This window comes from Panthera uncia, chromosome E1 (assembly GCF_023721935.1).
Source record: "Panthera uncia isolate 11264 chromosome E1, Puncia_PCG_1.0, whole genome shotgun sequence".
Lineage (NCBI taxonomy): Eukaryota > Metazoa > Chordata > Mammalia > Carnivora > Felidae > Panthera > Panthera uncia.
The window spans coordinates 59,094,905-59,118,974 of NC_064814.1; the positions used below are offsets into that span (position 1 = coordinate 59,094,905).

At 49.2% G+C, this 24,070-nt stretch overlaps 1 protein-coding gene across 6 annotated transcripts in view; it reads left to right on the plus strand.

Moving 5' to 3' along the window:
- ABCA3 (ATP binding cassette subfamily A member 3) overlaps positions 1–24,070 on the plus strand; it is an 87,599-nt gene that overhangs the window by 40,688 nt on the left and 22,841 nt on the right. For all 6 annotated transcript variants that reach the window (XM_049637313.1, XM_049637316.1, XM_049637311.1 and 3 more), the window contains 7 exons: positions 886–1,040; positions 2,421–2,576; positions 2,684–2,894; positions 4,562–4,712; positions 10,105–10,203; positions 21,703–21,865; positions 23,665–23,968. In XM_049637313.1, coding sequence (XP_049493270.1) covers positions 886–1,040; positions 2,421–2,576; positions 2,684–2,894; positions 4,562–4,712; positions 10,105–10,203; positions 21,703–21,865; positions 23,665–23,968 — 1,239 coding nt within the window. The remainder of the gene's footprint in view (positions 1–885; positions 1,041–2,420; positions 2,577–2,683; positions 2,895–4,561; positions 4,713–10,104; positions 10,204–21,702; positions 21,866–23,664; positions 23,969–24,070) is intronic.

Here is a 24,070-nt window from a genome sequence, read left to right on the forward strand (position 1 = left end):
ATGTGGGACAGCGTGCGCATAAGAAGGTAAGAACACAGCCGAAAGTATGCAAAACAATGTTAACAGCGGTCGTGTTTACAGGTTGGGATGTGCATAACCTTCGTCTGCTTTGTCCTTCTTCCTTTAACCCTGTTGCAATAGACATCTATGGCCTTTTTCAGTCTGAAAAAATACAACTTAAAATAAGAAAATGAGAATAGGGGGTGCCTGGGTGGCTCAGCCAGTTGAGCGTCCGACTTCGGCTCAGGTCCTGATCTCAAGGCTTGTGAGTTCAAGCCCCGAGTCAGGCTCTGTGCTGACAGCTCAGAGCCTGGAGCCTGCTTCAGATTCCGTGTCTCCCTCTCTCTCTGCCCCTACCCCACTTGTGCTCTCTGTCTCTCTCTCAAAAATAAATAAACGTTAAAAAAATGTTTTTAAAGAAACTGATAATAAAGACAGTACACAGATGGGCCGTATACACATCCCCACATGCACCAGGCAGGGGGTGCGATCATTCGCGTGCTCCCTGGGGCTTACTGGGAATTTACACGGAATCAGTCACGGGTCTCAGCTCAAACCTGTTACACAACCCAAACACCATCGTTCTGAACCACGTTTCCACAGTAGCTCTTAAGGCTCATCTCAGTGTAAGCATGACGCGCACCCGTGTGTCTTCTTCACCGAGGCAGGCTGGCGCTCCTCAGACGTAGGAAGGAGGTCTCCTGCCTCCACTGCCCCCACACATCCTCACTCACTGTCACAGATCATCTACGCCTCGGATGTTCCCGATCGTGACAAGGGAGAGGCGGCCTGCACGCCAACAAACAGAGAGTGTCCTTACGCCCTTGCTCTGTCGCGTGCTCTGACTGCAGGTGACCTTGGGATATGTCTTCTCCTTGCTCCTAGGTCTTATTCCCCCTTCAAGTGGGTGTGTGTATATCAATGGATATGAAATTCCACACAATATGGCGGAGATCCGGAAGAGCATGGGCTGGTGCCCCCAACACGACATCCTATTTGATGACCTCACCGTAGCGGAGCATCTCTCTTTCTATGCTCAGGTGAGTCTGTGCGCGACAGGCCGTGGCTCCTCTGCGTCCTGGTGGTGGGAAGACAGGCTGTGGCTCCCTGACCCCAACCTCAGAGGGTCCTAAAACCTCTTTTGGACACTGTTCCCCAACCATTCGGGGAGGAGAAGAGGCAAGGGTTATCATTAGGGCAGGGTGATTATAAAGGATACAAGTCGGGACCAGCTGAACGAAGAGACATACACACAGGGTGAGGTCTGGGTGAGTCCCACGTGCGAAGCTTCCGTGTCCTCGGGACACATACCCTGCTGGCACGTCGCTGTGCAGGAGGGCAGCTCACTTAACCTTCCAGTGTCCAGTTTTTGGGGTTTTTTTCTATTTTTTAAAAAATATTTTCGGGGCAGCTGGGTGGCTCGGTCGGTTAAGCGTCCGACTTTGGCTCAGGTCATGATCTCGCGGTCTGTGAGTTCGAGCCCCGCGTCGGGCTCTGTGCTGACAGCTCAGAGCCTGGAGCCTGTTTCAGATTCTGTGTCTCCCTCTCTCTGTGACCCTCCCCCATTCATGCTCTGTCTCAAAAATAAATAAACGTTAAAAAAAATTTTAATAAAAAAAATATTTTCATTTATTTTTGAGAGAGAGAGAGACAGAGCGTGAGTGGGGGAGGGGCAGAGAGGGAGGGAGACACAGAATCCGAAGCAGGCTCCAGGCTCCGAGCAGTCAGCACAGAGCCCGACTCGGGCTCGAACTCAAGAGCTGAGAGATAGATCATGGCCTGAGCCGAAGTCGGACGCTTAACCGACTGAGCCCCCCGGGCGGCCCCAAGTGTCCAGTTTTTATGGTGGGATTCATCACATAGGCCTGAGTGATGGAATCATGCAGCAGGTGACTGAACTCAGTCTGCAGCTTAGGCAGGCCAGCTACGCCTGCCGGTCCTGAGTCAGCTCGTTAGCATAAACTAAGGTGTGGCCCAAGGGTACAGCCCTGAATAACGACACCCGCATCCCTCCAAGGGTGTAGAGGCCCCTCCCACTGACTGGGTGAAAAGCCAGCCAAACTCTTGCCTTCGCAACACTTAGATTTCTCATCTGTGGAACGTCCCCTGGATCCCGGGGGGTGGCTCCCACTTGGTCAGGAGGTATAAACCTTTCCTTCATACGCTGCTGTACTTGGTACTGATGAGACTCATATTCACATGATTCAAACCCCAAGAGCCTTGTGCCCATCCCTTTCCAGAGGTAGTAAGTTTCTGGGGTGCAGTTTATGCAGGTAGTAGCAAAATGCCTGCGGGACAGCTGGGCCTCTACCAGGGCGGCGTGGAGGGAAGTCAGGGCACACGGCGCAGCACGCTGAGGGAAGGAGGAGGCGCCAAGGCCGGGAGCCCCTGCCCGACGTCCCTGCCCCCCGCTGTCTCAGCTGAAGGGCCTGTCCCGCCTCAAGTGCCCCGAAGAGGTCCAGCGGATGCTGCACGACCTCAGCCTGGAGGACAAGCGGGACTCCCTGAGCAGGTGCCTGAGCGGGGGCCTGAGGCGCAAGCTGTCCATCGGCATCGCCCTCATCGCGGGCTCCAAGGTAGGCGGGCGGGAGGCCCCGGGGCGGGGCGCCCAGCACGGCGGGCGGCCGCGGGGAGCCGCCGCCACCCCGCCACCCCGCCACCGGCTCCTCGGCCCGGCCCGCAGGTGCTGATGCTGGACGAGCCCACCTCGGGCATGGACGCCGTCTCCAGGAGGGCCATCTGGGACCTGCTGCAGCAGCACAAGAGCCAGCGCACCGTGCTGCTCACCACGCACTTCATGGACGAGGCCGACCTGCTGGGGGACCGCGTGGCCATCATGGCCAAGGGGGAGCTTCAGTGCTGCGGGTCCTCGCTGTTCCTCAAGCAGAAGTACGGTGAGCGGGGTGGGCGGGGCCCCGCGGCCGGGCCGGGGCTGGGACGGGAGGAGGGGGCGCGGGAGCAGACTCAGATCTGGAGGCAGGACACTGATGTCTGAGTTCCGTTCTGTGGGTTCACGGCCTCTCCACCCACGCGGCCAGGGCTTTTATCCTTCTTCCACCGTCCTTTCCCGATGTGACAAGCGGACACTCAGGGACCGTGCTCCTCAAGGACTGAGGCAGCGTGTGCGAAGCACCTGTACAGGTGTGGGGTGTTTCTACAAGTGGCTCCCTTGTTTTCCTGGACCCCACGGCCTCCTGTGTCACTGCCGCCCCCATCCTTCCTCTGCCCCCTGACCGGGTGACCTCATCTGGCCTGCGGTCATCCTCCTCCAGCCCGGACCCCTTCCTGAGCTCCCCGTGCGTGGACGCTGCCCAGCTCCGGCAGGCTTGTCCAAACCCTGCGCAGCCCCGGGCTCCCGCACTCTGCCACCACAGCCGCTGCCCACAGCACAGGCAGAAGATGTCCTCTAGGATCTGGGCCAAAACCTTGCAGGCTCACTGACCCCTCCGTCTGTCAGAGCCCATATCCCATCTGTTCCCAAACCCTGGGGGCCTTCCCTTCCCCCCTCACCTCCATGCCCATCTAGCACCCTGGACTGGCTTCCATCGTCTCCTGGCCTGGATTGTCACACCTGCCTGCTGACCACCACCACTAACCACCCCCCCCCCCCCCACTGCCCTGTTGTCAGAATGAGCCTGTCACTCTTCGGCTCAGCCCTGCAGTGACCTCCCCTCCCACCGAGAGCAAAAGCCAGAGTCCTAGGGGTGGCCCACGGGCCGTGCTTGGCCTGGTGTGCCCTGTTTAAAATCATACTCCCTAGGGGCACCTGGGTGGCTCAGTCAGTTGAGCGTCTGACTTCGGCTCAGGACATGATCTCACAGTTCATGAGTTCGAGCCCCGTGTCAGGCTCTGAGCTGTGAGCAAAGAACCTGGAGCCTGCTTCGGATTCTGTGTCTCTCCTCTCTGCCCCTCCCCTATTCATGCTCTGTCCCTCTCAAAAATAAACACAAAAAAATTTTTTTAAATCACATTCCCCAACCCTCCACACCCCGTCCCATGTCTGTCTTTCTTGACACATGGCTCATGTCACTAATACTCTATACATTTTCCCTGTGTATCTTATTGTCTGTCTCACACTCCTTTAATGAAGGCCCATGAGAGCAAGAACTCCTGACTAGTGCCTAGAACAGTGCCTGTCTCATCGCAAGGGCTTGAGAAATGTTTGTTGAGTGGCCCCATCGCCAGCATCACGCTAACAAGCGTTACTAGTGTCAGAAAGGACGTTCAAAACGCCAAAAGCATGATGTGATTATTACAGAGGTAGCCTTGTTCTTCACGTTGATGTGCAAGGCCTCTGCCAAGTCAGCTGCCCTCCATACGGCCCTCTGCCACGTCGGCCAGCATCGCTAAGTCCGTCATTACCACCTCCGGTCACGGAGGAGAAGGCCAGACCCTCCAGAACACCGGCCTTCAGAGGCCAGTTCGTTGTGTGAAAACAATTCCACCCCATGGGGCCCTCCAGCTCCACGTTCCCAGGGAGCCGCCCCTTCTGAGCTACAGAAAAAGTAAGTGCAGCTACAAAGAGTAAGGTTATTTCAGGCTCTTTGAAATGTTGTTTCAGGTGCAGGATATTACATGACTTTAGTGAAGAAACCTCACTGTAGCACAGAGAAGATTGCCCATCTGATTTATCACCACATACCCAATGCGGTTTTGCAGTCCAGCATTGGAGAAGAATTAACGTTTATTCTTCCTAAAAAGAGCATGCCCAGGTGCGGACCCCAGGGGGCGGGAGTACCTGTGTGTGTGCACGGGCCCGTGTGCGTGCACGGGAGTGCCTGCGTGCGTGCACGGAGTGTCCAGAGCCATCCCCCGTCTCTGTCCTCAGCAAGAGCTCTCTGTTCTGTGAGGGTCTGGACCCCCAGGCCTTTGGTATCTCCTGGAGAGAGAGCACACTCCAGCCTAAGCACACTTGAAAATATGGGGCTCTGATCATGTCACCTCCATCCTTTAAAGCCTTCGATGGCTCCCAGAAGCCTTCAGGTTAAAGTCAAATTCTTAAATATGGCTTTACAGGGGCCCTTTTATTGGGTGACTGAGCTCAGATGGAGGTTTGACCTGATTTTCTTTAATTATTTCAGACCCCGGATAGGTTCCCGGCACCCCCCAACACCCCGTCCTCTGCATCATGTTGTTCTCAAGTAGGAATCTTACCTCCTACTTCACTATGAAGTCGAGAGCCAGCAAACAAGAACTCCGTCTCACTCCCACACAAGCCCACACTCGCTCCTTTCTTCCTTCCATCTCTTAACAGCCCAGAACGTGTCCCCTTCCTGCTGAAGGCTCACCCTTCAGCCCCAGCTGCGGGTCTGCCCACCTTGCGTTCTCAGGAACGCACCTGCTTGACTCGCCCCGCCCATCCACACCATCAACTCCTGTCTCCACCGGGTCACTTCCAGGAGCACCCGAACTCCCCACCGCCCTCTCCCCAGCCCCTGGCCCCCACCGTTATATACTTTCTGTCTCTAAGATCTGGACTGCTCTCACTGCCTCTTATGAGTGCCAGCATGCACTTTCCCATTGGCTTTTGGATCTGTCCTTTCGTGACTGGCTTAGATCACTAAGCACAGTGTCCTCAAGGTTCAATGTTGTGGCATCTTGCAGAATTTTCCTCCTCCCTAAGGCTGAATACTTTTCCCTTACACACACACACACACACACACACACACCACGTTCTTTATCCATGGCGGACATGTGGGTTGCTGCCACATGTTGGCTATTGTGAATAATACTGCCATGAACATGGGTGTACGAGTATCCATTCACGACCCTGCTTCCCATTCTTTGGTGTATATTTCCTCGCCTTTCATAGGTCTTCTTTGAAGCAATGTCTATTGCCCATTTAAAAAAAAACTTTTATTTATTCAGTAATGTCTACACCCAGCATGGGGCTCGAACTCACGACCCAGAGATCGAGAGTTGTGTGCTCTTCTACCCGAGCCAGGTGCCCCCTGTTGCCCATTTTTGAATCGAGTTGTTCTTTGCGTTGAGTAGTAGGAATTTTCTATATATTCTGGATATTAATCCTTGATTAGATATAGCATTTGCAATATTCTCTTCCATCCAGTGCGTTGTCTTTTTATTGTAAATGTTTTATTTATTTTTGAGAGAGTGTGAGCAGGGGAGGGGCAGAGAGAGAGAAGGACAGAGGATCTGAAGCAGGCTCTGCTCTGACAGCAGACAGCCCGACGTGGGGATCGAACCCGCTGAGCTGCCTTTTTACTCTGATGATAGTGTTTCTTGCTGCACAGTTGTTGTTTTTTAATTTTCATGACATCTGATTTGCTCATTTTTTTCTTGTGTTACCATGCCCTTGGTGTCACATCCAAGAAGTTGCCGCCAGATCCCATTTCATGAAGCTCTGTCCCATGTTTCCTCCTGAGAGTCGATTTTAGGTCTTACATTTAGGTCCTCGATCTATTTTGAGTTAGTTTTTGTATGTGGTGTTATGTAGGGTCCCATGTCATGCTGTTGCGTGGGGATGTCCAGTTTTCCCAGCCCCGCCTGTTGAAAAGACTGTCCTTTTCCTCTCACTGAATGGTCTTGGCAACTTCGTCGAAAACCATTTGACCATAAATGCGAGTACTTATTTCTAGGCTCTCTGTTCTTTTCCAACTATGCGTCCATCTGCCTTTGTGCCAATATTGCCCTGCTTGGATTGCTGTCGCTTCTTAGATGGCCAGGGAGTGTGAGTCCTCCAGTTTTGTTCTCCTTTGAGACTGCTTTGGTATTCAGGGTCCTTTGAGATTCCATATGAATTTGAGGATGGCATTTTCTACGTCTGCAAACAACATCACTGCTTTTTTGGTAGGGGCTGCACTGGATCTGCAGATTTCTCCAGCTGGTATTGACATTTTAACAAAATTAAGTCTTCCAGTCCATAAACAGGGGCTGTGTTTCCATGTATTTACAACTTCTTTCATTTCCTTCAGCAACGTTTTATAGTTTTCATCGTAAAAGTCTTTGACTTCCTTGATTACGCTGATTCCTAAGAATTTTTTTTTGATGCTATAGGAAATGGGGTTATTTTTATAATTTCCTTTTCAGATCTGTTCATTGTATTTAGAAATGCAATGGATTTTTGCGCAGTGACTTTGTCTCCTGCTGCTTTGCTGGATTCGCTTATTAGTTCTAACAGCTTCTTTGTAGCATCTTAGAGTTTTCTACATATAAGATCATGTCATCTGCAAACAGATAATTGTACTTCTTCCTCTCCAGTTTGGATGCTTTTTACTTCTTTTTCTTGCCTGACGGCTCTGACTACAGCTTCCAGTGGCACGCACATCAGACAGATTCTGCCAGCGCCGACGCCGTGCCAGGGGAGGGGCACATTCCGGGTCCCTCCCACTCTGCCGTCTTCCTGGCATCCCTGTCTCACACGTAGGCCCTCAGTCATGACCCAGCCTCCCCAAAACACAAGCGGCGGAGTTAAATTAGCGCTTGATTACAAAACGATACCTAGAAAATCCACAAATATTTGGAAATGCAACACCACACTTCTGAACAGCTTATGGGTCAAAGAGGAATTAGTAATGATTGAGGGGGTGCTTGGGTGGCTCCGTTAAGCATCTGACTCTTGATTTTGGCTCAGGTTATGATCCCACGGTTGTGATATCGAGCCCCACATCTGGCTCCATGCTCAGCACATGCTCAGCACTTAAGAATCTGCTTAAGATTCTCTCTCTCTCTGTTTCTCTGCTCCTCCTCCACTCTCTCTCTCTAAAAAAGGAAGAAAGAGAGAGAGAGAGAGAGAAAGCTCAGAATACAGAGAAGGAAAGAAATAATAAATACGAGGAGAGCAAATGATGAAATAAGAAGCAAAAGAAAAAATCGAGAAATCTAAAATCGCCATTGTTTATTAAAAATATTAATAAAAGTGACAAGCCTCTGCCAAAGCCATTAAAGAAAGAAAGAAGAAAAGACAAGAACCAGCCACAGGAATGAACAGACCATTCCGCACACCGACTGCACAGTCAGGATGGGACATGGAGAAAAGACCACAGACAAATTGGATTTGGATACAACAGGCTGATTCCTTGAAAAACACAATCCGCCAAAACTGACACCAGGTGGGAAAGACGAGGACGAATCACCGTGCATCTACTGATGAGATCAAATTTGCAATGACAAATGTTCCCGAAAAGAAAATGCCAGGTCCCATCAAACGCCGAGGAAATTTAAAAAAAAAAAGAGAGAGAGAGAGAGAAGGGAGCAGCTCCCAACCCGTTTAAGGGCATGAGTCTCCAATAGCAAAACTCTGGCACATGAACACGAACACAAAGTCTTTAGCAAAATTACGAGCCGGCGAATGGACCTACCTGGGGATCCCAGGACGGCTTCGCACCCAGGTCTGGGGCCTCAGCGGGGATTCCCGGAAAGCCTTCCAGCTAGGACCGGTGGGCAGCACATGGACGCAATCCTCCCGGGCACGGCGGCCCAGGGCTCCGAGAAACCACGGCAGACCCCGTGGGCTTCCTCTGACCCGACCCCCATCACTTCCACCCAAATGTCGGTCAGCAGGAGAACCAGCACTCACACTGGGGCATATTGCTTTTGGTGAACACTCACCCACAGAGACACACAATGAACAATAATACACTAGCAATGCACGCAAACCACACGGTCGAACCTCAGAAACAAGTTGCGTAGAGGAAACCAGACCCAAAGTAGACGAAGATTCCACTTATGTGAAGACAAAGACCGGGTATGGGGAACCTCTGGTGGTGGAAATAGAGACACTGGTCATCTGCAGGGAGGAGACGGAACCTTCTGGAGGGGGCAGCAGGAGCACTGTGTAGGGTGACGGAAAGGCCCACGTCCTGGGGCACCTGGGTGGCTCAGTCGGTTGGGGGTCCGACTTCAGCTCAGGTCATGATCTCACAGTTCGTGAGTTTGAGCCCCACATCGGGCTCTGCACTAGCAGCTTAGAGCCTGGAATCTGCTTCAGGTTCTGTGTCTCCCTCTCTCTCTGCCCCTCTCCCACTCACATTCTGTCTCTCTCTTGAAGATAAACATTATAAATGTTTTCAAAAAAAGTAACATCACCTCTTGACTGACACGAGAACAAGGCATCTCACTACGTGCAAATTTTGCTCCAATTTTTCAGAAGGGACATACTGACCTTGTCTCAAGACAGTAGCAATCGATGAGCACAATTTCAGAAAACGGACACTGAACACACAACACAGGCCGGCTGCTCTGCAAGGTGTCCTTACGTTCACTGTGCTCTTTACGACTTGGTGCATGAGGTAGTCTCTACCCTACAGATGAGGAGAGACTCGGGACATGAAAGAGCTAGCCTAGAGTCACACAGCCAGGCAGCGGCAGAGTCCGCACATAGACCCAGCCACAGTCAGTGCACTGTGCAAGCTCTTAACGCACCTGCCGCCCTTGGGGGCGGACGAGAATGCCGTGCAGCCTCATGAGGGCATCGGGCATGCGAGCGGGGTTTCTTACAGGCACTTTGCTGGCCTGGACACTGGGCTGTGAGGGAGCAGATAGGAGATTGTGGGTTTCTTAATATCACACAAAAAGCCACGATCCATTCATGCATGCATAAGGAAGGGTTTGAGATCAGCAGGTTGTTAAGAATTAGCTCCTTTCCTCATTTACCATAACAGTAGGAAAACAAAAACAAAAAAGAGCACTCACTGTCTTTGGAGAGAACGGCCTGGGTTTGTGTCCTGTCTCCGCTGTGTGGTCTTGGGGAAGTCACTTAACCTCAGCACTGTCTTCAAAGAGCTGTGGAGACAATTGACGGAGTTCATAGGTGGAAAAGGGCTTGGAACGGCCACTGGCCCTTAGTCAGCACTCCAAAAAGAGTAGGAAAGAGATGGAATGATATTCGCACAACGTGCGAGGTGTGTGTGCGATTTACCCTCACAGAAACATTCTGGAGTAAATGCTGTCACCCTCACCCTCACCGGTTCAAGTTCAGAGTCCTGAAGCTAGAGGGTGACCAAGTTGAGATTTGAACAAGGTCCATCTCGACTCTACAGCCCCCGCTCTTTGCCCTGCGGAAAGCTCAGGGTGACGGTGATGGTGGGGCGGGGGTGGGGGGGTCCCCTCGCACCTGTGAGGAGTAAAACCTCTCTTCCCTTCTAGGTTTGCATCTCTATTTACCGAGTTGGAACAGAGGCAGGTGGAGCTGGGGATCGCCAGCTTCGGGGCCTCGGTCACCACCATGGAGGAGGTCTTCATTCGGTAAGCAAGGGTGAAACTGTCACGCATCTACCCGTGGACCGGAGCCCGGCTCCTCCTCGGAGCGCCCGTGCTGGGCGGCCTCCCAGCCTCTGACGAGGACTTCCAGCGATAGGGGTGCGGCTTAACAGAGAAAGCGCTGAACGCAATACCACTTTCTAGGAGTGGCGTATCATGTGGGATGTCGTTGACTATAATTGACTCAGCTGGTTTATGCGGCTCTGGAGTTGGCCTATTGGTCTGATTTTTTTTTTTTAATGTTTATTTATTGTTGAGGGAGAGAGAGAGAGAGAGCATAAGCTGGGGAGGGGCAGAGAGAGAGACACACACACACACACACACACACACACACACACACAATCCGAAGCAGGCTCCGGGCTCTGAGCTGTCAGCCCAGAGCCAGACACAGGGCTCGAACTCAAGAACTGCGAGATCATAACCCGAGCCAAAGTCGGACGCTTAACCAACTGAGCCACTCAGGCGCCCCTGATTGGTCCAGTTTGACTGTCACGAGGCAGGACACAGGCTTACTTCTAGGAAGGCCGTGAAGGGGCCCTCTAGGGAAGCCGCCCAGAAGACCAAAGAAGGCCAGAGAGGGGCGATGGGAACAGGTCAGTGTGACTTGATCCAGTCTGGCAATATCTGTCTTTTAACTGGACCGTGTAGGCTATTTGCAAGTATTGTGACTGATACGTTCGATTTTATATCTATCATTTTATTTGATATTTCCCACTAGTCTTCTCCTCCCTTTTTGGGTTATTTCTCCTGATTCTATATTTTCCTTCCCCACACTAGTTGGAAAGTATACGTTCTTACTGTATTATGGTAGCGGTCAGCCTAGACATTGAGACACACAAGAGTGAATTAATATCTTTACTCTGCTTCTGGAAAACGCCAAGACCTTGGGACACGCACATATCCCACCATCACCAGCTTGTATATAGCGTGTGTTTTAATTCTCTCTTTTTTTTCAACACCACAAGACAGTATTATTGGTAGAGAAAGCCAATGGTCACTTAAACTCATGTGCACGTACACCTGCCTCTGTGTTCTTTCCTCTTCTCAGGTGACTGTCCTGCCCACAGTACAGTCTTTACAGCACCCTTTAGCGCTTTTACGCGGGTGCCAAACACACTTGTGTGGGGTTTCCTGGGGGCCCTGGAAATGATTTTAGTTCTCTACGTTTTGAAGGATATTTTCACCAGATTGAAAGTAATCTTCCATCGGTGCTGAAAATACTATTTCGCAGACTCTACTCCTGTGGCTGAATATGAGCTGTGGGTCTAACCCTTGTTCCTTTGAAGGAAATCGGGCCGCTCTGCTTCTGATGTTATGCAACTTAACCACGGTGTATCTCCGTACGGTTTTCCGTTTAACTATCCCGCTTGACATCTGATGGACTTCTGGCCACGGATGGAACGTGTTTCACGACTTCCCACGTGTGAGGCCACCGCCCGCTCCCATGGTGCCTTGCTCCTCACCGTAGGACAGGTGTTTCTTCTCTCACCATAGGACAGGCGGGATCGTCTCATTCTGTGTGCTGGGTGAGTCTGCCCTTCCTTCCCCCCTCTCTGGCCCTCTGGTCTCCCGGAGCCGCGTGCTGGCTCAGACCCTCCGACTTATCACCCGGGTGGCTCTTCCCTCTTCAGCTGTTTTCCATCCTCAGCTTGACACTTCCTCTGGGTTCTCTTAAATAATTACGTTTTTACTGAAGCATGACAAACGTACCGAAAGGTGCGTAAACACCAAGCCTCTGGCTCAGTTTTCTTCCGGAGTTCCTGGACTTCTCGTGTGCTCTGGATAGAGGTCCTCTGTCGGGTACGTTTTCTTCCCAGCCCGCGGCTTGCCTGTTCCTGTTTTCGGAGCCCACCCGTAGGTCAGAGTCATGCTGCTACTCTCTCCTCTAGGAACGTTACCATTTTAGCTTCTGCATTAGATCTGTGACCCCCCCGGTGTTAACTTTTCTGTGCAGTGTGACAAGAGGCTGAGGTTCATTTTCTTTTTTCAGTTCATTTATTTATTTGGGGGAGGGGGCGAGGGGCAGAGAGAGAAGGAGAGATAGAATCCCAAGCAGGCTGCATGCTGTCAGCACAGAGCCCGACTCAGGGCTCGAACTCAGGAACTGTGAGATCATGACCCGAGCTGAAGTTTGACGCTTAACCAACTGAGCCACCCAGGAGCCCCAAGGTTTATTTTCTTGCACGTGGGTACCCAGTCGTGACGGAACCACTTGGCGAAGAGACTTCCTTCCAGGCCGAATTGTTTGGATGCCTTCACCAAAAATCAATTGACTGCGTATGTCCATTTCTATGCCCCCCTCTTCTGCCCCACGCCAGACCCACGCGGTCGAGATTACCGCAGCTTTACAAAGGACATCTTGAAGTCAGGTAGTAGATAGTTTCTCCGGTTCTGTTTTTTGAAGATGGTTTTGGCCATTATAGGTCGTTTGGGTTAACATGTAAATTTAAAAATAAACTTGTCAGTTTCTATTTAAAAAAAAAAAAGAACTTGTTGGAAAGCTGGCTCATCGGTTACAGCAGAAACACCACGCTAATGCAAGGTGTGAACAGTACGGAAAAGTCGGCAGCAGGGGAGAGAAGAAGCATATGGGAACTCTGTGCTTTCTGCTCAGTTTTCCTGCAAACCTAAAACCATCTAAAACATAGAGTCTTTTTTTTTTAACCTGCTGGGAATATGACCGGTAGTAGGTTGAATGTATATATCAATTTGGGGACAATGGACATCTGAAACATGCACCGTTCCAATCCACAGGTACTCTACACAGCCTCCTTTATCTGGGAGGTCGTCTATAATTTTTATCAGCCATCTCTTGCATTTTCCAGAAGCTCTGCCTATCTTTTATTAAACTTATTCCTAAGTATTTCAATTTTTTTCAAAGGGATGGAAATGGATCTCTCAATTTCATTTCCAATCACTTGCTGCAGATCTAGAAATCATTTTTTAAGTTATTGATATCTAGAAATATTGCTTAACTCAGTAGTTCAATTTTGGGTTGACTTCCTTAGTATTTTGGATATAACCATCATGTCATTTAAAGACAGTTTTACTTCGTATTTTCCAGGCTTCATGCCTTTTGCTTGCTTATCTCACTGCGAGGGGCCTCAGCATAACACTGAGTCCAAGCAGAGAGGGGGGACGTCCTCGACTGATTAGGCAGAAGTGCTTCCTTGTAAGATAGTTTTTATATAGTTTATTTTCAGCCATACATATATTCAACTAGGGATCTGAGATATAAATTTCCCTTTGAGCTTCATGTGCCTGTGTCGCACAGTTGTTTGATATGTAATCTTTTCTTCCCCATCCAGTTAGAAATATGTTTAATTTTCTATTGTGGTTTCCACTCTGACCTATGGTTTATTTAGAACTGTGTTTCTTAATTTCCAAACTCGTGGAGAGTTTTGTTTTTTTTACTGTTCCTATTCAGGGGCGCCCGGGGGCTAAGTCGGCTAAGCATCTGACTCTTGATTTCAACTCAGGTCATGATCTCACAGTTCATGGGTTCGAGCCCCGCATCAGGCCCTGTGCTGACAGCTCAGAGCCTGGAGCCTGCTTGGGATTCTCTCCCCCCCACCCGCAGCTCTCTGTCCTCCATTCCGCTCATGCGTGTGTGCTCTCTCCCTCTCTCAAAAATAAATAAACTTAAAAAATGTTTTCTTGCTTTATTTTGCCTTGTCTTGTTAATATATGTGATTCCTAACCTAATTTCACTGTGGCCCGAGTACATACTCTGTATGGCCTCCTTCTTTCAAAATGCTTGAGTCTGTGGCTCACCTTACCTTCCATTTTTGTAAAATTTCCTATGTTCTTGAAAGAACGCGCATTCTGCAGTGGCTGGGTGCAGTCTTTTGTGTATGGCGACTAGGTCTGATTGTTAATCGTGGTGTACAAATCTCCTGTGTCTTTTTAAAAAAATGATTATCTGCCTGTTCTCTGGGTTCCTAGAGGTAACACGCTGATTTTAATTTTGTCCAGTTTTGCTTTGTTTTTAAGCGACTGCATCAGGTGCCTACACATTTAGAATTGTTAACATATTTTGCTGGTAAGCCCAACAACTGAACATCCATCTAGTTGTATATACTAGCTTTGTTTTGGTTCAAAGTCGTGAGTAGGTTCTTGTCCACCCATTTGCATTCAGTCTTCCCGTAGCCGTATTTTAAGCGCACTTCTTGTCAACGGCGAATCGCTGAAATTTCAGAAAACAGCTCCTTCATCCATCTTTATCTTTTAACTGGAACCTCGGGGCCTTGACGACTGATGAAAACCCCAGTTCACTGGGTTGCAAATCTGCCATATCACTTGCTGTTTTCTGTTTGCCTACCAGGTCCACACTCACTTTCTATTTCCTTTCCAACTTTGGGTGCACTTAATATTTTTTAAATGTTTATTTTATTTTGAGAGAGACAGAGCAGCATGCGTGTGAGAAGGTCAGGGGCAGACAGAGGGTGAGACACGGGGCTGGATCCCACGAACCGTGAGATCATGACCCTAACCGAAATCAAGTCAAGACGCTTAACTGAGTGAGCCAAGCAGGAGCCCCTAATCCATATATATATGTATATGTATCTATATACATATACATATGTATATGTATCTTTTAGTTTGTATTTTCTCCTCCATTAATTTCAAATTTGTAAATTATGTTCTCCTTCTCTTAGTGGTTATCCCAAGATTACCACGTACACTCATAACCTATTACAGTTTACCATAAACGCGTAGGCTCACCGCGTTCCAGACGACACAGGCCCACTGCTCCTTCAACTACCCCGACTCTACCTCCAGAGTTATGTACCATTTGGTTTGTGTATTTCAATCCTGTACATATTTTAAAACCCATCACATGTCATGATGTTTTGGGCCATCGGTATTCACTTGAATTTACCATATATTTACCCTCTGTGTCACTCTCTAATCCTTCATTCACCTTTAAGCTCCCACCTAGGATGGTCTCTCTGCCTGAACAATACCTTCTCCCTCCAGTGGCGGTTTTCTGGTGACAGAAATCTCAGGGTTGTTGCTTGCTCGAAAATAGACAGGTGGCCTGCATTTTTGAAGGGCATTTGGCCCATAGATAGAATTTTAGGTTGGCAGGGCTCTTTCCAATGCTTCTACAATGCAATGTCTTCCTTTTCAACAGATTTCAACAGATTCAACAGATACGATTTACAGACTGTCACGTTACTCAATGATTCATATAGTAAATTCGATGACTTCCAATAAATTTACAGAAGTGTGACCATATCGCTCCATAAAGATCTTTTGTGTTCCCTTGCAAACGTGCCCGTTCCCATTTGTAGCCCACGGCCACTGCCTATGTGTCCCATTCCATTGTCTTCTGACTTCCATTATGTCTATTGAGATGTCAGCTGCCAGTATTATTGTTATTCTTTGAGCACAATCTGTCCTTTACCCCTGGCTGCTTAAAAAGAAATTTTTAAATGTTTATTTTTGAGAGAGAGAGAGAGAGAGAGAGACAGAGACAGAGCATGAGCAGGGAAGGGGCAGAGAGAGGGAGACACAGAATCCGAAGCAGGCTCCAGGCTCTGAGCTGTCAGCACAGAGTCCAAAGTGGGGCTCGAACCCATGAACCGTGAGATCATGACCTGAGCTGAAGTCAGAGGCTCAACCGACTGAGCCACCCAGGCGCCCCGATGATTTTATTTAAAAAACTTTTTTTTAAACGTTTATTCATTTTTGAGAGACAGAGAGAGACAGAGCATGAGCGGGGGAGTAGCAGAGAGACAGGGAGACACAGAATCCGAAGCAGGCTCCAGGCTCTGAGCTGTCAGCACAGAGCCTGACGCAGGGCTTGAACTCACAGACCACGAGATCATGACCTGAGCCGAAGCTGGGAGCTTCACCGACTGAATCACCCAGGCGCCCTACTCCTGGCTGCTTTTAGTAGTGATTTTTGTCTTAGGTTTCCAGTATTTTTACAATGACGTGGCTTTACGTGTCTGTCCTTGTGCTCGCCGGCTTAGGATCTTTACCACTTTTTACCCTGGGGTCTGCTGGTATTGCCAGTTTTGGAAAATTCTCCACCAACATCTCTCCAACACGTTCCTTCTCATCTACCCTCTCGTTCCTCTCCTCCTGGGACTACTAATTACACATGATTTTTACCTCTCCCCTGTCTCACGTCTGTTATACCCCCCACTGTTGGGGGCCTGTGTTTATTTATTATCTATTGCTAAATAACAAATTTCCCTAAAGTGTAGCAGCCCTGAAATAGCCAACATTCATTACCTTACGGTTTTCTGTGGTTCAGGAGTCCAGGAGCAGGTGGACAGTCAGTTCTGGCTCAGGGCCTGTTGGGTGGGAGTCGAGCTGTGAGCCAGGCCCGTGGTCTCTGGAGGCTGAGCAGGTGGAGGGTCCACTTCCAAGATCACTGCTAGGGTTGTTGGCCGGCCTCGGTTCCCCAGCATCTATCGGTCTCAGTGTGTCACCGTGTGGACCTCTTCCCGAGTTGCCGAGTGACCTCGTGATACGGCAACCGGATTCCCCCATGGCGAGTGATCAGAGAAAGAGAAAGGGAAGCCGTGACCAAGAAGGAAGACTTAGTCCCCTCCTGCCCTCGTCTTGGAAGTGATGTTTTATCACATTGCTGTACTCCACTCGTTGGAAGTGAGTCTCTAGGTCCAGCTCACAATGAAGGGGAAGGGATTAGCACAGGCAACAAAAGCAAAATTAAACAAGCGGGACTACATCAAACTAAAAAGTTTCTACACAGTGTACACACACACACACACACACGAGAATATTATTCACCCATTAAGAAAAAGGAAAATCCTGCTATCTGAAGCAACATAAATGGGCCTTGAGGGCATTATGCACAGTGAAATAAGCCAGACAGAGAAAGACAAATCCCGCATGATCTCACTCATGTGCGAAATCCTGAAAGAAACCAAACTCACAGAGACAGAAGAGATCTGTGGTGGCCGGGGGCAGCGGGTAGGGGTGGGTGAGGGAACTGGGCAAGGGGAGGCAAAGGCACAAACTTCCAGTTACAAGAGAAGTAAGGAGAGTATGGTGACTGTGGTTAACAACACTGTATTTATTGTATATCCGACAGTTAGCAAGGGAGTAGATCTTAAAAGTTCTCACCACAAGCAAAAATACCCTAAGTCTGTAAGTTGGACGCTAACTGAGCTTAATTGTGTGACGGTTTCACATATATACATATATTGGGCCATTACGTTGTGCACCTTAAACTTACACAAGGTTAAATGTCAATTATATTTCAATAAAACCGGGAGGAGACTGAGGGAGGTCATGACAGAGCATGAGCATTTGGGGTTTGGAGGGCCAGTCAGAGGACGCCCAGCACAGTGCGGAAGCTCTCGGACCAGCTCTTAGTCTGTACTTAATCTGTTTGAAGACACCGTGGTGTGGTGGCCACCAACGTCCCGCTGTAGAAAACTCCCCTCCCTTCCTTCCTGGAATTCAGTCTCAATAAATGACAGTCTTATTTCTTAAACAGCCCCCCCAGCAAAAAATCCGACTAGCAGAAACTGAATGAGGAAAAATTCAGAATACAACCTTGACACAACGTTTCACGGGGCCAAAGAAAATATCGTGGCGAAGTGCTGTGTGGCTCCTGTCTTTCCCCACACACCTTCCTCGGGTACGAGCTGAAGCCCTGAAGAGAGGCCTCACAAATCCTGATAATGCTCACTAACATCCCCCAATCTGTAGGAAAGCTAACGAAAGGACAAGTAGAAAGCCTAGAAAAGTCCAGGAGAAATGGTCTGGTCAAGAGCAGAGGCGGGGTCTCGGCACAGGCGGGGCCTGCCAGGCGTGCGGTCGCTGTAAATAGGGCTGACCCATAAAGGCAGCAAGGTTTTGCGGAACTGACGAGTGAGTAATGAGGCTAGCTCACGAGAGACACTGTACCTCTATCTCTCCGTCTTGGACCGCTCAGGCTGGGAGAAGCCAGCCACCGTCTTGGGAGGACACTCACACGGCCTCAGGGAGAAGTCCACGTGGCCCGGAACCGAGGCTTTTGCCAACAGCCAACAAGGAATCGAGGCCCCTGCCAGAGGTGTGCTGGAGCTGGCTCAGCTCAGCTCAGCTCAGCTCATGAGAGCCGAATATTAAATTATCAAGAATTTTGTGCACCAGCTAAAGACGGCTCTTATTAAAAATTCAATTGCATAAGCTGGCAAATCACAATAAAAAACTGCAGTACAATTCTGATATCAATTCCAAAGTGTGGGGCAGGGTTTAACATTTATTTATTTTTGAGACAGAGAGAGAGAGAGAGAGAACGAGCAAGGGAGGGGCAGAGAGAAAGAGAGAGAGGGAGAAGGAGACACAGAATCTGAAGCAGGCTCCAGGCTCTGAGCTGTCGCTATAGAGCCCGATGCGGGGCTCGAACCCACAACGCGGAGATCATGACCTGAGCTGAAGTCGGAAACTTAACCGACTGAGCCCCCCAGGCGCCCCAGTTTTGTTTTATTTTTTTTCACACCACCAAGCAGTTAACTTCACCCTGATGCGCTCTCTCTGGAGAACAGCATCAGAACCCACAGCTTAAGGGCTCAGTCCTGCAAGAACGCCCCACTCCCTGACTCTAGACCCCAGTCACAACTTCATGTGGTCACCTGTGCTTCTGACCCACCGGCCATAAACTGGACGTTCCCACAACCGCTTCTTCAATTAACTCACTAAAATGGCTCACAGAGCTCACAAAAACACCGACATCTACCAGTTCATTATACAGAACATGATACAGGAGCCAGATGAACACATACACAGGGCAATGGTGCGAAGCGTCCGTGCTCTCTGACGGCACTGCTCTCCCGGCACCTCCCGGGACACCAACCCGGAAGCGTTTTGGGTTCTCTGCCCATTTGGGGTTTTGTGGAGGCTTCATTACACAGGTATAATTGATTGATTAAATCATTGGCCGCTGGCACTTGAACTCAATTTCCAGCCCCTGTCCCTTCCCAGGAGGCTGGGAGGGGGGCCTGAAAGTTCCAACCCTCGAATCCCATGGATGGTTCTCTCGGCAACCAGTCCCCATCCTCAGGTCCTTTCCAAAGTCACCTTGCTCACACAACACAACACAACACAACACGCCTTACCTGAGGTCACCACTTAGGAACGTATAAATGTTTTGGGAGCTCAGTGCTAGGAACAGAAGACTGAACATAAATTTCCTGTTAAAAGATTATAAAACTGTAAGTTATAAATCAAAACATTGTAAATGGCAATACACAAGACGTCACGGTTTGGCTACATTGTACTATTATCAGTGCTCTTAAGGTTATTTACGTCTACTTAAATCCGCATGATGGACGTGCTGTGTCGATAATTTGAAATCAACCATCATGCATGAACTTACGTCATGGAACGGGGTAAACAGGAAACACTAGGGTTTAATTTAACATTTTGTTGATTGTCTAGATTAAGAACGTGGTGGCGAAAATGTTAATAATGCAAACTAAGTTGAAAAGTGTCTATCCCGAGCCATTTCATTAAGAACACAAAAACTTAGGAAAATATTCTTCCAGCATTAGAACAGTAGTATTCAAGTCAGCAACAGTGTGGCTTGCCTGGGGGATGCACGAGTGAAGTTCTGACACACACCACTGCTATTCACTTTTATCCTCATCATTAATGTGAATTAAAACCAACATTCTTGTCAGAACTCCACTGGTAGAGGGGCACCTGGGTGGCTCAGTCGGTTAGGTGACTGACTTTGGCTCAGGTCACAGTTCGTGAGTTTGAGCCCCGCGTTGGAGCCCGGAGCCCTTCGGATTCTGTGTCTCCCTCTCTCTCTCTGCCCCTCCTCTGCTCATGCTCTGTGTCTCTCTGTCTCTCAAGAATAAACGTTAAAAAAAATAATAATAATAATAATAAAAAAAACTCCACTGGGAGAGCCAGCTGTTAAGCCAGCCACATGAGGGCACCGTCTTGGGAGTGGGGCCTCCCGCCCCAGTCCAGCCTTCAGACCACTGCAGCCCAGGCCCAGAGCTCGAGTGCAGCCTCCTGAGAGCCCCGGAGACAGCACCACCCTGCCGAGCCACTTCCGAACGCCTGGCCCACAGAACTGTGTGACACAGCAAACGTTTACGGTTGTTTTAAGCTGCTAAGTTTGGGGAGAATCTGGGCCACACCGCCATTTACAGAACTCTATTGCAGGGAAAATGAGCTACAATTTACTGCACTGTTTCGTTGTGACGCACTCCCAGGAGTAGAATAACCGACCCGAAGATTATGAGTAAAAATATATTTCTCGGCTTCCGAACGGTTTGCTGCCCGCAAGGAATACCTCTTTTGGCCTAGGGCGGGGTTCGGCAAACTTCTTCCTGAAAAGCCAGAGTACACGTTTTAGGCTACTGTAGGTTTAATGGCATAATCAAGGATATTATGTAAGTAATTAGATAACCATCTAGCATGTAACCATTTAAAAACATAAAATCCTTTCTGAGCTCAGTGCCAAACAAAAATAAGACCTCAGGCTCCAGTGCTACGTGTCATACTTGGGTTTATGAGTCTTGCTCATAAAGTAGATATTCAGGGACATTTCATTTTTGTTTTAATTTGCATATGGCATCTTTATAGGAAAATAATGAAATCTATTCATGCTAACGTTGCCTCAGTTCTTTGGAAAAGCCATTGGTCAGTTAGTTCAATATATACTCGGGACCTATCTAAGAGCTTTCTGTGGGCTCCTGGGGGGCTCAGTTGGTTAAGCATCCGACTACGGCTCTGGTCATGATCTCACCGTTTGTGAGTTCAAGCCCCACGTTGGGTTCTGGGCTGACAGCTCAGAGCCTGGAGCCTGCTTCAGATTCTGTGTCTCCCTCTCTCTCTCTGCCCCTCCCCGGCTTGCACTCTGTCTCTCTCTCTGTCTCTCTCTCTCTCTCAAAAATAAATAAATATTTTTTGAAAATTAAAAAAAAAGAACTTTCTAGTCAAAATATGCTTGCTAGCAGTATATCATCTGGGTGCAGCTCCTTTTTCCTCAATATTCTTTAATTAATTAATTAATTTTTTAGAGAGTGAGCGCACACTAGCAGGGGAGGTACAGAGGAAGGAGGGAGGAAGGGGGGAGAGAGAGAGATAGAGAGAGAGAATCCCAAGCAGGCTACACACTGTCAGCTCAGAGCCTTGATGCAGGGCTCGAACCCACAAAACTGTGAGATCATGACCTGAGCCAAAATGAAGAGTCAGACGTTCAACCAACTGAGCCACCCAGGTGCCCCAAGAGAGAGAGTATCTTAAGCAGGCCCCACACACACTCAGCGTGGAGCCTGATGCAGGGCTCGATCCCACAACCCTGGGATCATGAGCTGAGCTGAAATCAAGAGCTGGAGGCTCAAGCAATTGAGCACCCAGGCGCCCCTGCCCTCATTATTCTTGTCCTAACTTCGTTCTTTTCTTTCAAATTTTACATGACGTTGTCTCTTTAAATCCAAACAAAATGAAGCAAGATGTGGTTTTGCAAATTTGCGTTTCTGTTTCCATTTGGTTTAGGGTGAACAAGCTGACAGATTCCAGCACAGAAATCCAAACCCTCAAGATTCCCTCCATTCAGTCTCACCACCTGATCGGCAGGGTTCCTGTCAACAGAATCAAACGTATTCACTCAAGGATCTTCTCCATACCGTCCGGCCTGCCAATCCATCACAACACTGGGGTGAGCAAATATGTCACATGCACGCCAGGGGGCAGATTTGGGGTTAACTCTTAGAATCATCCTGTTCTTTGGTCAAGAAGTACAGGTCACCCACCCTTTGCCAGGGGCTTGAGGAGAAATGTGTAGATCTTAGGCACAAAAGAGGCCCGGCCAGGTTCCCTCAAGGCCACGCTCTCAGCTCTAGTTCAGAGACAATGCACTATTGTTTCCTGGCCACGATTAACTCAGTGGAAGAAAGCACCAGAAAAGGACACAGTAAAAGGTCTTGGACCTTCCTCTTACCAAAAAGAAGAAAGAATAAAAGCACTGAATCTACCAGCCAAAAAAAGCATATTTAATCTTCCCGTTTTCATATTTCACTGTGAAACAGATCACATATCACACCTGGAGTTTAAGACATATCTATTTTAGTGTTTTATTTTATTATTTTTGAGGGAGGGAGAGGTGGAGAGAAGGGCAGGGGGGGTGTGTGAGGGCAGAGGATCCGAAGCAGGCTCTGTGCTGAGATCAGAGAGCCCGACACGGGGCTCAAACTCACCAACTATGAGATCATAACCTGAGCTAAAGTCAGATACTTAACCAACCGAGTCACCCAGGCGCCCCACGATTTTTTTAAAACATCCTTATGAAGTATATGGATAACCTGCAATGTTCTTTTGTTATCGAAAAAAAAAAAAAAGGATATTGATACGCACCTTACAAAATGGTCTCGATTTTGCCACCTACAAGGTATGACTGTAAAATAGTGAGACTGGTTTTCATGGGTTAGGGAAGAGATGGACTGCACTGTTCCACAATCTTGAATCATGTATAAAAGGGGCCTCTGGGTTGGAAAGGGTCTCAGGGCCACGTAGGCCAGCCGCCTGCCCTGTCCAGGAGGCTCCTCTCCAGCCCCCAGCAAGAGGTTAATCTGGGCTCCGCTGGGCCAAGCTTTGCTTCTGGAAACTTCCCCGGAGGTAATTCTCAGGGCACAACCTTGAACAAGTTGAGAGCAGCATCTTTTGACGAATGCTCTGGGTGGACGTGGCCTTCGTGTCCAAGGCGGGAAATTTCAGAGATGCTTGGTAGAGTCTCAAGGATTTGTCGGTATTTGGGGCCAGAAACTTAAGAATGCCTGACTCAAACCTGACCACCAAGCCTCTCCCCACAAAGGCTCTGGGTGGATGAGTCACCCACAACGAACACCAGCCCTGAGGCTCAAGGGCCCCGTCTGCCCCAGCTCCCACAGCACCAGCGAGAAGCCGAGCGGGAGCTCATGGCGCTGACCTCCGGGGCCTCCCACCCCTGGCCCAACTTTATGTCTTCGACCTCAGTGCACATGACCGCACCCTTTACACTGACTGCCCGTGCCACAAGGGCCACGCTGTACACGGGTCCTGCGTATTTACCTGCGGGATATGTTACTAAAAGTAGAATTTCTAGCCTAAAGACTACATGCGTATTAAATTAGATTGTATTCATCCAGGTCACCTGTTTTCTACAAAAGTTGTGCCAAATGAAGACCTCAGCACTGGCATTCCACATCCTCACCAACTTAAAGTTTCTGATAATGTGGCGGGTTGAAAAAAAAAATTGTATCCTGCTTACATCTGCTATCTGTTCAGGCTACTACTCTTCCAGAGCTTTCCAATCTGTGACTTCCTTTTTTGCCATTAAATGTGAATCAAGTCATCAGGTCAAAGCAAATTTTGAACATCATCAAAGCATTAGACCCAATACGAGACTGTGGCCGGGGGGAGGCTAGCTCCTCTGTGTGGCCGTGTAAATGGTGTGTCCCCCCCCCCCTTTTTCTATCGCAGTTCAGCCTCGTCTGCCAACAGTTCTATGCCATGCTCCTGAAAAGGGTCCTGTACTCTTGGCGCAACTGGTTGTTGATGCTCACGGTACAGGTCCTGGTGCCCCTGCTGATCACCACCTTCAGCCTCACCATCTTCAACTTGGAAACGAACACAGGCAGCGTGCCGCTGGAACTGACCCTGAGAACATATGGCCGAACCGTCGTCCCGTTCTATATTTCTCCCAATTCCAGGCTGGGTCCTCGGCTTTCACAGCATTTCACAGACATGCTTGTGGCAGAGGAACAGATCCCTCTGGAGACCCTGAGTAAGTCTGAGGCCCAGGAGAGCAGCGCGTGCTCTGGGGGCCGTGGTAGGGGGTGCGCCCTGAAGTCAGGTGAACAGCCAGACGTCTCAGAAGATCTCTTGG